Source organism: Petaurus breviceps, unplaced genomic scaffold, assembly GCF_028583685.1.
Source record: "Petaurus breviceps papuanus isolate PSGF00001 unplaced genomic scaffold, PetGlider_PUasm1.0 84, whole genome shotgun sequence".
In the NCBI taxonomy this organism is placed as follows: domain Eukaryota; kingdom Metazoa; phylum Chordata; class Mammalia; order Diprotodontia; family Petauridae; genus Petaurus; species Petaurus breviceps.
In genome coordinates this window covers 8378750-8394304 of record NW_027186645.1, presented here as the reverse complement: position 1 = coordinate 8394304, position 15555 = coordinate 8378750, and the positions used below count along the sequence as shown (strand labels likewise).

The following is a 15555-nucleotide window of genomic DNA, read 5'->3' as shown; positions in this document are numbered from 1 at the left end:
GAGAGAGAGAGAGAGAGAGAGAGAGAGAGAGAGAGAATGAGAATATAGGCAAATCAGTCTTAATGGTAATCTAAGCAAATGTCATTGTTTCAAGCTAATAGCCTCTAGTCAGAGGCTATTTGATTGCCTGTTATTTGGTTTACATGATGTCAACCCAAGGCTACCAAGGAAATAAAAAAATATATATTCCACATACAACTGACATATCTGGAAGAGCCTTTATTCAAGGACATGCTATAGCCAAGCAGCTCTTAAACAGTGAGCAGAAGGAACTCAGCTGCTGAAGGGCTTCCTTAGGTCCTTCTAGGAGAGGGACACATTCTGTCCATTTCTGTCAATCCTCTGATCCCATGTAACCTAGATGTAAGGTCCATGTGAAGTTCATTGAGTAAAACAACAGCATAGGGCTGTCTCTTTCTGTTATGGTAGACTGTCTTATGAGGATGCTCTCTTAGGAGTTAGCATTGGACTTGACAGCCTTTGGATTAACAGGGAGGCAAGTGGCAACATTTTTCCTCTGTTCCCAAATATAAACTTTAGGACATTTGGCCATTATAGTTGGGTGATGCAGTAAAGAGGTTGGCTAGCTTTGCCCTGTCCCACATAGAGGTGGGTCCCACTCACTTGGCCTTGTGGGTGTATTGCCTTTGTCTATACATATCTTTCAGGAAGCCATTTCCCACAGCCCAGAAATATAACAAATGGCCCGCAAATGCTGCTGAACATTTTATAAGGAAGCAGAAAACATCACAATACATAAATGTATGTGTGCACATGTTACCTAATAAAAGCATTTCTTGTCTGTCTAGAAATCTCCTATAAAAAGGAGATATTATAATTATATTGCAAATGTCTTATAGGAAAAGGATTCTTAACCTTTTTCATGTCATGGGCCCTTTGGGCAGTCTTTGAAACCTCTGTACTCCTTCTAAGAATAATGTTTATTAATGCATAAATAAAATATATAGGGTTACTTGGGAAACTGATTATATTGAAATGCATTTAGTACAGTTATCAAAATATTAAATAAATTATGGTCACCAGGTTAAGAAGGCCTGTATTACCATATAATGTCCAATTATACTCTAGTATTAATTTACACAACAACTTTAATCATAGCTTTGCAGAATTCCCTTATCTGCTTTTTGTGTAATACTTTGGCAAAAGTTTCTGGGAAAATCGAAATTAACGAGCAAAAATATTACAGATATTTTTATGCCATTTGGGGCTCCCAAATGGGTATAGGGGCTTGGTATAATTGGCAGATGACCCGACTGACTCAGAAAATTTGGATTTGAATCACACCTTTTGCTATCTTTTAGCTTTTTGACCATGGATTAGTAACTTAATCTCTTTGGACTCCAGCTTCTTTATCTGTAAAATGGGGATAAAAGCTCAAAAGAGCTGCTGGTGGTTTTTTTGGGCTCCTGTCAGATAATGTTAATTAAAGTGCTTTGTAAACTAACAACCACCACCACCAGAGCTACAGCACCTCCATCACCAATAATAATAGCATATACTACATATATATATATATATATATATATATATGCACACACGTATTATATCCCCACACACATATGTGTGTATACACGCACGTATTTGTCTCAATCACCTAAGTTACATGGGGATTTGGCTTTATTTTTGGCTTCATTCATAAAATTGAAGTTTCACATGTTAAGGATCTCTTGAATCTTGAAGTGCCTAAAACTGTCACACAACATATACTGGGAAGCCTCCCCTTATCAGTGTTAGAATTAAAAAAGTAAGCGATTTGATATACTTCATGTCCCCATCCCCAAAATACACGGTGTATTTTATAGCTAAATTTGCATTAAATTTGAATTTTGGTTGTATTTTTTTATTTTCTAAGAAAATTTCTGGGGAAAACTTTTGATTACTGAGCAGAATGTTTTGGGAGACCATTTGAAGACAATGCCAAAATGAATACTGAAATATTTAAAAGATTTGGGATTTCATTGGTATGAGTTATCTTTTTACCAATGTAGATCACAACCTTTCTATAATTTAGAACACGGATTCTTAAGTTGGAATCTATAAATGTACATATACACACACACACACACACACACACACACACACATATAAAATTGTATTTCAGCATAATTGGTTTCCTTTATAGTTCCATGTTTTTAAAAACATTATTTTGTGAAGGGGTCCACAGATTTCATTAGACTACCCAAAAAATTCCATAACAAAAAGAGGCTAAGTAAACTCCTGCTTTATGGACTGTCTCTAGGAATTGAAGTGTCCAGTAAATTTAATTAGCTGGTGGCCAAACTTCTGGAGATAAGCCTGTTCAAAGTTGAACTTGTTCTCAGATGACTTTTTACGTATTTCTTCTCTGAGCATATCCAACCCACCCAGCCTAGAGCCTTTTCAGCCTGGAGAGGTCTGCCAAACTTGTGTTCCCACCCAGATAGCCTCAAAGGACTCATAGTCAACTCCTGAAACCCATCCCTGCCTGCCATAAATGACAGCAGTTTATTCTAATAACTACCTTGATTTATTTGATACGTATCATTTTATGTGTCATTCATGTAAGATTACTATATAGGCACATACTTAACACCTTTTCCCCCACTGCCATGAATGGATTTCCTGTTGTTTTCCATAATCTCTTGGTTCTCCATTTCACAGTGTCACACATTTAGTAATTGGTTGGTAAAATGAGGTCTTTAAGCAAGGGGGACTAACCATCCCATAAGAAAGTAGAAACCTTTGACCCTGTTTTAAAATACATAAATACTTGGTAAAATTCCTAACTCTTTTTCTGTGTTGGGGGCATGCTAGTGCTTCTTTGTTCTAGTTCAGACCTACGATTTTACCAGTGGTATCAGGAACTTCCCTGCATGGTACAGATGAGCAATATAGTCTTAATTACCTATGCCACAGTGTTGAAGGGACTTGTCCATGGTCCCATAGCCAGGATGTGTCAAAGGCAGGACATGAATCTAGGCCTTCCTGACTATAAAACCAACCCCTTCTATCTACTTTACTGTATTTTTTTTTTGCCTTTAACTCAGTGCAGGGCTAAAAACTAGCTTGTGATTTCATAGAGAACTCCTTAATGTTAAAACTTCCTCTACCAATGCAGGTGGACACCTTCTTGCAACTTAAAATTTTAGAGAATTTCCTAGAGCGTTGAGAAGTTAAATGTCTTGCCCCTATAAGTCATTTCCTAATAGGGCTAAAATTCATGATCATGGTCTCTTTCAATGAAAATTCACTCTGAAACATGTTAGAACCAAGTAATACATTTGCAGGTCCCATCTTGCCTGGCTCCCTAGTATTACAACAAAAACATTACTTTTCAACATTACCCTTTTAAGGAACTGAGATTCTCAGCAAACATAATATCATCAATACTCACAGCTTTATTTGAAAGTGTAGGTACCAAGTGTCACATCCACCCTGGTTAGGGGAAAACTGAGGGAGAGACTGCCAAGTGTATCATGTGAAAAGCAGAGTAAAAGCCAGGAATCCCTGCATTGCCTGTAACACCCATGACCTCTCTGGTGACCACATCTTACTTTTCTATTTTTCTCATCATCAAGTGAGGGTAATTCCAGGGAGTATGGAGAAGCCTCAGGAATAGACTACGTATGGTCTTTATAATAAGAACTGTCAACTAGGGAGAGATCATAGAGAAAAGAAAACAGGAACTTAGTTTTTTGTTTTTGTTTTTTAAATAGGAGAGAGAGAGAGGGAAGGATTTTTAACTGACACCAAATCCTATGCTATTCTGGAACTCAAACACAATATTAAGGAATATTTTGAAGCTTTGGTTTATGAGTCAAAAACTATGGCCCTAGACTTTTTAGAATAAACTTTACTTTTATTTTGGCTTTTATTGGTTAAAAAAAAGACTTGAACATTGATATTGTTTAGGCACCTACTAAAATGCTAGTCATCTTTTCTCCTTACCCACCGAGGTAAAAGAAGGAAGAAGAAAAAAAAAACTACATCCAAATTTTTCTGGAAGGTAATTTTATTGTGACTGCTGGTCATGTAGAATGGTTTTATTTGATGTCAGTTTTTTAACCATCTAAGTTTAAAAGCTCTATTTGGTGTCCCACTGTTAAGAAAGTTAGATGTGTGACAAATGGTGTCCATCATGGAAATACCTGTGAATGGCAAAAGAGGTAAAATATAAATCAGCAGCTTCAGATTCAGAGTGTTGGAAAAGATTTAACAAGGGAATCATTTCAGCTCTGGTTCATTTGAATCACTGAGGCTGCCTTTCCTCAGTTCATGGAGAGGAATGTTAGTGGCTAATATGAGATGGCAGCTTATTTGGAAACATGTGTAAGGGCAAGAGACAATGACCTGAATGAAAACCTAGCTAAGGAAGTGATTGTAATAGAAGAGGAGAAAATAGGCCATGGTGTGCTCAAGTAGTTAAGATTTACCTAATCTAGGAAATATTTTCTGAGTTGAATTATAATTTGTATAAAAATTCAATTTCCTTTCATAAATCCCAAATATATTTTGCCTTGAAGGTTGTGATTAGAACTTAATATCCAGCCTGATTTTTATTTTAGCAGAAACCTATCATAACAGCTGACTTTGGTAGAGACCGTGATCTTGAGACTCCTGTATACTCTTAAAAATTCTTGATGATCCTCCCAACCAAAGCTTTTATTTATGTGGATTATATCCATTAATGCTATTAAAATTAAAATGCCTTAATATAATTATGGAAATAATTTTTGACCTCTGGAACTCATGGGATCCCCAGATAAGGCTTTGAGAACCACTGGTATAGATAGCGTCACAGTAGCTGATATTCAATTTAGATTTTTCTCTTGTTGACCCAGTTTGTAGCAGAGGTTTCCTGGATAGGAAGTGGACCAGGGACTCATAGAAGTTTCTGCTTTTCTCAGAACAGCTATCATGAACGTCATGGTAAAATCTGACATAGACCATGTCTCAGTGATGATCAGGTCCTATTACAGAGGTTATGTATTAGGAAAGTCAGATCACCTATTAAGAACATTGCTTGCTGTCATGCATCATTAAGACTTAACAGGGTTTCACTGTTTTCATAGGTGCAACACAGAGAGTGAATGGTATCAAATCCATGAAAATATCATCAAGAAGCTTAACGCACGCTATAATTTGACAGGCTCCAATGCAGGTGAGTTTATACTGTAAGCATATGCCTGGATTTTGGCTGCTTTTTGACCTGTGTGTTCTTCCTGCTAAAAGTGTTAAGCCTACATTCTAGCTACTGACTCCCAGGCCTTCCAGCTATAACTATATATAAAAAGAATTATTAGAAATTTAGTGATAACACTATCTACATATTCCCTAGATCTTTTTCAAATTATTGCAAAATCTATGAAAGAAGACAAAAGGCCTTGAACTTGTCCATGGGCTTAAGAGATCTAAATGGATATAACTAAGAGCTAAATGAGAAATAGTCTTGGGTCCATAGCTCCTGTGTAGAAATTGGTGTTTCATACTGTATCAGCAATGCCATATTCACAATGCCTATGGAGATTACAAATATGCTGATATAATTATCCATTACAAAATACATCATGCTTGCCATATGGGGAAATAAACTAGAAAATTTATTAAGATACCAAAAGACTGAGTCCCAAAACCAGAAAGTGAAAGCCATCAGAGTAGTTATGATATTCACAGGTAGATAAAGTAGAAAGCACCCACATTTTCAAGCCTTTAAAACAGAACAGGCTACCTCAGGCAAAGGTCCTCCTCTCCCCACGCACAGCAACCACCCAGCATCCTGGAAGCGGGCTCCCAGCAGCTCCGGCCCCTGGCAGTCCTCAGCAGGAGTCCTTAGCAGAAAGTCCTTAGCAGTCCTAACTCAAAAAGGGCTTCGCGCTGCCACTGCCTCTGCTGCCGCCGCCGCCGTTGCCACCACCGCCAGCCACCGCAGGAACGTTAGCTTCTGGGAAGCTATTCTGAATTCAGAATTCAGATCAAATCACAGAATACTTCTCAAAGTGAGTCCCAAAACAAAGCTACACATCAGGGCTTATATAGCCTTCTCCTGGCTTAGAGAATGTAACAACCTTATTGACTCACTGGCCAATCAAGAAGTATCTACTGAAAAACAAGCCTCCCACCCCAGGCTTCAGGTGCACATTAGCCTAGGGGCAGGGAAGATCTTCAAAATTTACATTCTTATTACACACACCAAAATCTGTCATTATTGCCCAATAAAACCTTTTTCACTTACAGCAAAGCATTTTTATTACAGTTGAAGACAAGCATATTTGTCAGGATGTGACAAGAGGGAGAGTGATGTTTATTCTAATAGAAGAATTTTCAGTCTTTGGGAAGGGAGAGTATGTCAGAGGATTGATGGACATAACGTATGAAGAAGCTCGGGTAGAATAGACCTGACTTTCACTACTACCTACTACATTGGGAAAAAGAAAATAAAACACTAAATTTGGAGTTTGCTGCTTGGCCAGTCATTCTCACCTGTGAAGATCTTTTTGGCTACTGACTCTCATCCAACATATTAACAGTCCCTCCTAGAAAATTTAATAAGCATTTCATCTGTAACTTCATCCAACTCATTTATAACAGTGTTAAAAAACACAGAGCCAAGGTCAGATCCCTGTGACACTCAAGCAAGAAACGTCTCTACAACTTGATATTGAACCATTCTGGTGTAGCCTTTCGTTCAGACAGTTTCAAATCCCCCTATCTAGCCTTACATCTCTACATCTTATCTACAGAGATAAGACTTTCTTAAATGTTTTGTTAACATTGGTGTAAACTGAATCTAAAGTATACCCTTGATTTAGCAGTCTAGACATCCATCAGAAAAGGAAAATTGTTAATAATAATGACCTAGATTTCTAGAGAACTTGAACATTTACAAAAAGCCTGAAATGTTATAGGTGCTTAATAAATGTTTGTTGATTAATTAATTTATTCTTAACAACTATGGGAGGTTGGTGGTACAAGTGTCATTACCCCTATTTACAGATTATGAACAATCTGAGTCACGGAGTGTTGAAATGACTTTAGTAGGGTCACACAGCTTGGAACTCTCCAAGCTAAGGCTTACCCTCAGTTTTCTTGAATGCATGAGTAGGGCTCTTTCTGCAGCCCCAATTGCCACTTACAAGAAGAAATGAAATGTGAACTTTAGATTACTTGGCTCCCAGTTTTCTGTTTATGTTCAACACTTCAGTGATCTGCAGTCTCATTGGTATGGGTCTTTCCTTCATGGGCACAGTTGCTGTGCCTACAAGGAAAAAAAAGACCCCAAACCAAAAACCTCATTGATCTAAAACCAGCCTGATGATATGTCACTGCATTTATATAGGCTGGTCCTCAGACACCATACGCAGTTAAGGGACTGTATTTGGAGTCTTTTTTCATCTTGACAGGACCTGCTAGAAATTGCTCTAAGAGCCTTCATTGACTCATCGTCACCTCATTGCTACAATGAAGTATCTGAGGAGGACTTTAGGGGAAATGTTTACCTTATTGGAACAGGAGCATTACATAATAGTAATAGTTTTCATCCTTATAGTGTTTTGAATCAACAAAGTGCCAAATGTGCTCACTCTCATTTTATCATCACTACCATCCTGTGAGCTAAGGAGTATGTGAGCATTTTTAATAGCTATTTTACAGATGAGGAAATTGAGTCTCAAAGAACTTGGATAGGGGCGGCTAGGTGACGCAGTGAATAGAGCACTAGCCCCTGAGTCAGGAGGCTCTGAATTCAAATCCCGACTCAGATATTTAACACTTACTAGCCATGTGACCTTGGGCAAGTCACTTAACCCCAACTGCCCTGTCCTCTCCCCTCCAAAAAGCAAAACAAAACAAACAAACAAAAAAAGCCCAAAACTTGTATCACTTGCTTAAGGTCATGTAGTAAGTAATGGTCCAGTCAGGACTGGAAACTCAGATCATTTGAATACAAGTCCCATGCATTTTCTTCTATGCCATACTATTACCAAATGGAAGAGTAAATGAAGATGGAAATGAGTTTTCACTGGGACTTAATTCAGTTAAAATTAAAAGTGTCTACATGTATTTCATTTGACTGCTGTAAACAACATTCCAGACTATTCTCAATGGTGAGGTCAGTTACCTCCTCCCTCTCCCAAGAGATAGGGAGGAAGCCATGATTTGACGTAGTATTGATATCCATCATACATTTTAAACTGGAACCCAACATACTCTTGAAAACATTCATGAATAAGATTCTGGGCACCTACTTTTAGATATCCTTGAGGGAAGTAGAAAGCAACTTAGTAAAGCAAAAGGAACTATTGAAAACAGTTATCAGGTCTATTACAGTTTTGCACATTGTAAAATTTTTAGAATAGTAATGTTATTTAATCAGACATTCTTTTTTTCAGGAAAATCGATATAAAAATGAGTTGAATGTCACTTAAGCTTTTTACCATTTTACACTGGAAATTCATTTTTCTTATTTTATTCTTATTAATGGGATAAAACAAGCATTTCCATAATACAATACAATAAAAAAGATGATTGCACAAAAACTGCAAATATAAAGACTCAGAGAAAGTCAATGATACATTATCAGATAATCTAAATCTGTTGCCTCTTTTTTGGAGGAGAGAAAAACATAGTAAATATCTCTTATGTTGATACTATGAAAAATCAGGAAATAAAAAAAAATTTCCCCTGAAACTTACAAATACCAAAAAAATAAAAAAGAAACAAAGAGGATATTTTCATATGCAATGTAGAACAGAAATTATATATGAAACCACAAAATTCTACATACAGCTTCCTTTAGATATATGTTAATACCACATGTTATATGTACACTGTATAAATATGCACCTGCATATATATACATACACATACATAAAATAAATTTTTCATTTTTCTTTCCAAGCCATCTTGCTTGTCTCTGTTTCCTTCTAGCACATCTTTAAACTTGTTCTTTGGAAAGTCTTTCCCATTTGGAGATAGAAGAATGTAGTGGTCAGGACACTGGATTCGGCACTATAGAACCTACTTTGGTTCAAATCCTTCTTATTCCCTATGTAAACTGTGCCTCTTGGGACCTTGATCATTTATAAAATGAGGAGGTTGGAGATCATTGGATTTAGACCTATAAAAATGTTACAGATCATTTAGTACAACCCTCACCTTTTGTGGGCGAGGCATTAGGCCAAGGTAAGTCAAGAGGCTTACACATGGTAACACAGTTCATTTGGGTGAGAGCCAGAATTCATAAGCATATCCTCTGACTCAAGATTTTCTGGTATCCTGCCCTGACTGTTTTCCTTTCAAAATGATTTTTTTTTGTACATGATTTTTTAAAAATTTCTTCTAATGGCATCAACGTTTGCCTACTCATAAAAGAAATGAGGATATAACAGTTTAATGGATGGAGAACTGACCTCAGAGTCACTAAGCCCTGGCTTTGGGTCTTACCTCTGACAAACTGGGTGTTCAGGGAAGACTGACTCCTCTGGAGTGAGGGTTGGCTTGGGCCTTTTCAGGGCTGCTCATTCACCTTTGGTGTCCACCTGGCACTCAACTCTCACCTGTGGCTCCAGGAAGCTGCAGCATGTGAAGCAGTTACAAGTGTCTCAGCAGTTGGGCTAAATGAGGTTGAGGGTAATGAGCAAGCCTCAGACCTGTTTGTGAGTTAGGGTGATGTCCATCCCAGACATGTGTAGACTTCCCTCAGTGGAGTGGGTGGAAGAGAATAATTTTTTCCAATAGTCATGAAGGCAGCTGAGCTAGGTGCTGTGGAGTACTTAGATTTTGGGCAGGCTTGGAAGATGCTGAGGTCATCCACTGCATCCCAGGTAATCACTGGCCATTTTGACTTTTGTCCTGACATTGGACTTCCATAACTTTGGAAGAGACAATGAGATTGAGGATTCTGTGTAGCTTTGACTCACTTAAGTCCAACTCATGCACGAGTCAAGATATCACCTCATGATATCATTGGTCTTCTTTAAAAACGGAGGGCAAGGGGGGCGGAGTCAAGATGGCATAGTAGAAACACAACCTCCGAGTGGCTTCCACATCCACCTTCCCCAATCAATGTAAAAAGGGGACTCTGAACAAACTTTGGAGATGTAGAACCCACAAAATGACACAGAGAAGCTAAGCTCCCACTGAGGACAGCTCGTCAGGCCAGCAGGAATCAGCCAGTACAGTGCTCTGGGAGCTGAGCCCAGGCCCACGTGAGCCAGAGGTTTTAGCCCAGGGTGGGCCTGACCAGCTACCAGCCAGAGGGACTCCAGATCAGCAGCAACTGTGGCCATTTCCAGAATTATCAACACATAGATGTGAAGGATAAAGGAGAGGTCAGTGCAATCTGGACTTTAAGACCCAGTAAGTGGGAGTGCCTGGCCTTTGCCCCTGGGGTGATAAGCCACTGAGACGATGGCACAGCCAGCCAGTGCCACGTGACAGCTTCAGCTCCTGGCCTGCATAGTGTAGGGGGACCAAGTGACCAGTCTGAGGGGTAATTGCTCTTGCTTTAACCTGCTTGGATCTGGCTTGCAGTCTAGGGTGGAGGTCCTGGGGCGTGTGTCCAGCTTGCCAGAGCATGTGGAAGCCTCAGAGAGGGCACCCATCTGATACCTCCAGCAGCTGAGAAAACCCCAGCATTTGAGACGTAAGCTCCCCTGTCTGGTGGCAGAGTCCTACTGTGTAAAAAAGCCCAGGGGTCAAGTGACTGAGGGGCGACATGACCAGGCAAAGGGAACAAAGCAGACAGAAGATTCCAATGTTAGACTCCTATTTTGGGGACAAAAGGAGCAAAGGATGGAACAGGAGGAAGACAGTGAAGTCAGAACTCCTGCACCAAAAGCTTCAAAGGAAAATACGAGCTGGCTACAGGCCATAGAGGACCTTAAGAAGCAGATAAGAGAAGTAGAGGAAAAATTGGGAAGAGAAATGAGAACGATGCAAGAGAATTATGAAATGAGAGTCAACAGCCTGACTGAGGAAAATCATACCTTAAAAAATAGACTAACTCAAATGGCAAAAGAGGCTCAAAAAGCCAATGAGGAGAAAAATGCCTTAAAAAGCCAAATTTGCCAGATGGAAAAAGAGTTTCAAAAGCTCACTGAGGAGAATCATTGCTTCAGAATTAGATTGGAGCAAATGGAAGCTAATGACTTGAGAAATCAAGATGCTGTTAAACAGATCCAAAGAAATGAAAGAATAGAAGGCAATGTGAAATACCTCATGGGAAAAACCACTGACCTGGAAAATAGATCCAAGAGAGATAATTTAAAAATTATTGGACTACCTGAAAGCCATGATCAAAGTAAGAACCTAGAAATCATCCTCCAGGAAGTTCTCAAAGAACACTGCTCTGATGTTTTAGAACCAGAGGGTAAAATAAGAAGTTGAAAGAATCTACTGATCGCCTCCTGAAGGAATATTATAGCCAGGTTCCAGAATTCCCAGATTAAGGAGAGAATATTACAAGCAGCCAGGAAGAAACAATTTGAATATGTGGAAACACAACCAAGATAACCCAGGATCTGCCAAATTCTATCTACACTGAGGGATCGAAGGGCTTGGAATATGATATTCCGGAGGCCAAAGGAGGTGGGATTAAAACTAAAAATCACCTACCCAGAAAAACTGAGTATCATGTTTCAGGGGGAAAATATGGTCATTCAGTGGAATAAAGGACTTTCAAGCATTCTTGATGAAAAAACCAGAGTTGAATAGAAAATTTGACATTCAGATACAAGAAGCAAGAGAAGCATGAGAAGGTAAACAGGGAAAAGAAATCATAAGGAACTTATCAAAGTTGAACTATTAAGATTCCTACATGGAAAAACAATAATTGTAACTGATGAAACTTTTGTCAGTATTAAAATAGTTGAAGGGAATAGAAATATATTGAATATATATGTCTATATATGAGAGTATATGGGCACATGAATACATATGTGAATGTATGTATATATGTTTGCATGTATACATAGAGAGCACAGGACCAATTTAACAGGAAGGGATGATACTTAAAAGGTGAAATTAAGAGGTGAGAGAGAAATACAATGACAGGAGATGGGGAGAGACAATGGGGTAAATTATCTCATAAAGAAGAGGCAAGGGAAAATAGTTACAATGGAGGGAAAGAATAGGAAGGCAATAGGGAATGGGCCAACCTTATTCTCATTGAATTTGGCTTGGGGAGGGAATGATATACACACTAAATAGTGTATTTCACCATACTGGAGAGTAGGGAGGAAGGGGATCAGAGAGGGGATGATGGAAGGGAGGGCAGGCTGGGGGGGAGGGAAGTTGGAAGCATCCACTTTTGAAAAGGGACAGGATCAAAGTAGAGAATAGAACAAGTGGGAGGTGGGATAGGAGGGAGGGAAATATAGTCAGTCTTTTACAATATATCTACTATATTATTGTTTTGCATTACCTACACATGTACAACCTATACTGAACTGCTTATCTTCCCAGTAACGGTGGGTGACAACGGAAGAAGGTGTAGCGGCAAGTACCCCAGCGTCCCCAGGGTCGCTGCCACCACAGGTTCTTAGATCTGCTTTGTTAAAGGAAAGCAACTCAAAATGGGTTAACAAGCTTACTTTTAATCAGTCAAATATGTATCGTTTACCTAGTTCAGGGGAAAGAGGTCAGCACCCCGAACTTCAGAATATACAGACAGAATTATCAAGACAGAAACAGATCAAGTAGACAGATTTCCAAACTGTCCAACCATTACATCCATACCAAACAACATCTGGGTTTTTCAAAGCCGAGGGGGGGCTCTCAACAACGGCTTCCCAGAATCCAGATCAAATCACAGAACACTTCTCAAAGTGAGCCCCAAAACAAAGCTACACATCAGGGCTTATATAGCCTTCTCCTGGCTCAGAGAATGTAACAACCTTATTGACTCACTGGCCAATCAAGAAGTATCTACTGAAAAACAAGCCTCCCACCCTACTGGAAAAGTCAAAAGGGGTATGGGAGAAAATATGGAAGAGAGCAGATTGGAGGAGGGCATATCCTGTGGGACTGCTATTTTGGGCTGGTGGGTAGGGGAAAAACGGGGAGAAAATTTGAAACTCAAAATCTGGTGGAAATGAATGATGTAAATCAGAAGTTAATAAAGCATTTGAAAAATTGAAAAAAAAAACAGAGGACAAACAGTAGCAGCATTACTTTGGTTAAGTCCTTTAACCTACCAGTGCCCAGGTAGCACTAGTACTCTAAATTGCAAATATAATTCTCATCTTAATTGGTAGATGGAACTTCTTCACCTGAAATTCTCTATGGAATGAAATCACAGGCTTGATGTGAAACATGCAGAACCCAGTAGAGGAACACAAAAGCCTCTTCCCTTACTTAATCACTCTAAGTCCTTTGATCTGTGAGTGCCAACCTGTTTTGTTTTTGTCTTCTACACCTTTTTGCTTTTTTTTTATTCACCTTTTCCCCTCTCTTTTGTAAACATCTTAATTTCAAGGACAGCACAGACCCCTTGGGTTGTGTCTTTTCCCCTTGCATTTCCAGCCTCTTCTTATGTGTTCTTATTGCTGATTTCTCATCATCTCCACCCATTGGCTATGGATATGTCCCAAAACTCATTCCCTAGCACTGTTTTCCTGCATCTTTTTTCCTCTGGAGCACTGTTTCCTTTGCGTGTATCCAGCTGCTGCCAGAATGTGAATTATTCTCCAGTATAATGTTGCACTCTCACCACAAAATATTAAAAGAACTAGAAGAATGTCCTAGTGTGTGAAGCCGATATTTTACAGAAGATTCTCAGATGACCTAAACAAGAGTTGCCCTCCACCAGAATGCCTTAGTACTTTGTGATCTGTTAAGGGAGTTTCTACATGATGATGTCATGAGTCCATTGAGCTATTGTTTATCAATTTCTGATGTGTAGTGAGCACTTAATAGCTGCTCACTCTCTTTCTCTCTGTCATGTCTGTGTATCTGCCTGTTTGTTTGTATGTCTACTGTCTCTCCAATGCCATATCATGCTGTTTATATGGATAAGTCTGACTGTCTTCAAGGCAAAACTCATTTGGAGTAGGGTGAAGAGGGAGAGACAGATGTTCAGAGAGAGAAAGAGATGTAGAGATCAACGAAAACAGAAACCAACAGATTATATGAATGAATGCATCTGTTGTGTCTGTTTCCCTCTATTTTCTCACTATTAACAGCAGACTCTCTCTCCCTTTCCCACATATCTTGACCTTAGATCATTGGGTTATAGAGTTAGAGATGGATAGGACCTCTGAGGCCTTCTAGTCCATTGCCTTCATTTGACAGTTGAGGGAGCTAAGATCTAGTGAGGTTAAGTGATTTTTCCCAAAGGCACACAGAGAGTATGTGGCAGAGACAGAATCTGAAGTCAAATCTTCTTCCCCATGCTCTTCAGTTCACTTCTGACTTTTCTTTCTTCACCCTTTGTTTATAGAATGTTGCCAGATCTCCTGACTTTGGTTGATCAACTCGCTATTTGATTTTCCATTTCCACCCCTCTATTCCTAAATAAAACTACTAGACAATTACTTTCTCTTTTGGCCTCTGGGATGACACCTGTGTAGGACGCCCTCTCTTTCAAAGAGATTTTAGACAGAGCAGTAAGAATTATCCTCTTCAAAAATTACTCTAATATATCATTTCCCTTTTTAGAACTTTGTGGTAGTCACCTCTTGATCAAAAAATTGAGTCTAATAATACCCCCAGTGCCTTGACATCTCCGCCAGAACCTAGCACAATGCTAAGTACACAGTAGTCACTTAATAAATGTTTGAATACATGATTTTTTAGTTTATTTTTCCTTTGGATTTTAGTTCCACAGGGATAAGGATAGCATCTATTTCCTCTGGCATCTTGTTTCTCCCCTCATACCTCTCTCTGAAGGCACTGGGTGATTATTCAATATTATTGAGTGAATGACTGACTTACTGCCCTTAAGGCTCTGAAAATAGTGGAAATGCAAAAAGGTATGTAGTCTAAGCTAGAGAATCTCTGCATGTCAGCTTACAACCTTGGGGTTATCCTTGACTCCTCCCTCTCACTCACCCCACCTTCCCAGTTCATTGCCAAATTTTGTCCTGTAGGTCTCAGCTCACACTCCTGCTATGCTCGCCTCTCACTTGTACTATTGCTGTATTTTTCTGATTGGTCACTGGGTCTCAAAACTCTTGGCTTTCAGTACATCTTTCACTCACCTGATGAAGCAATTTTCCTGACTGTATTACTCCATATCAGTAAATCCCAGTGGCTTCCTTTTACTTCAAGGTTCAAATTTAAAATTCTTTGTTTTGCAGTTAAATCTCTTCACAACCTGGTCCTTATTTTGCCTTTCTAGACTTATATTTTGTTTTTGTTGTTGTTGTTGTTGTTGTTGAGTTGTGTCTTACTCTTCATGACCCCATTTGGGATTTTCATGGCAACTCTGGAGTGGTTTAACATCTTTTCCAGAAAAGGAAACTGAGGCAAACAAGGTCAAGTGTTTTGCCCAGGATCACGCAACTAATAAGTGAGGTCAGGAAGAGCAGTCTTTCTAACTACAGGCCCAGCACTCTG

General features: G+C 39.1%; 1 protein-coding gene across 1 annotated transcript in view; it reads left to right on the top strand.

The window, feature by feature from the left end:
* Positions 1 to 15555, top strand: part of DOCK4 (dedicator of cytokinesis 4) — a 577420-nt gene that overhangs the window by 315757 nt on the left and 246108 nt on the right. The window contains exon 12 of the mRNA XM_069107030.1: positions 5073 to 5161. Within this exon, the coding sequence (XP_068963131.1) occupies positions 5073 to 5161 (89 nt within the window). The remainder of the gene's footprint in view (positions 1 to 5072; positions 5162 to 15555) is intronic.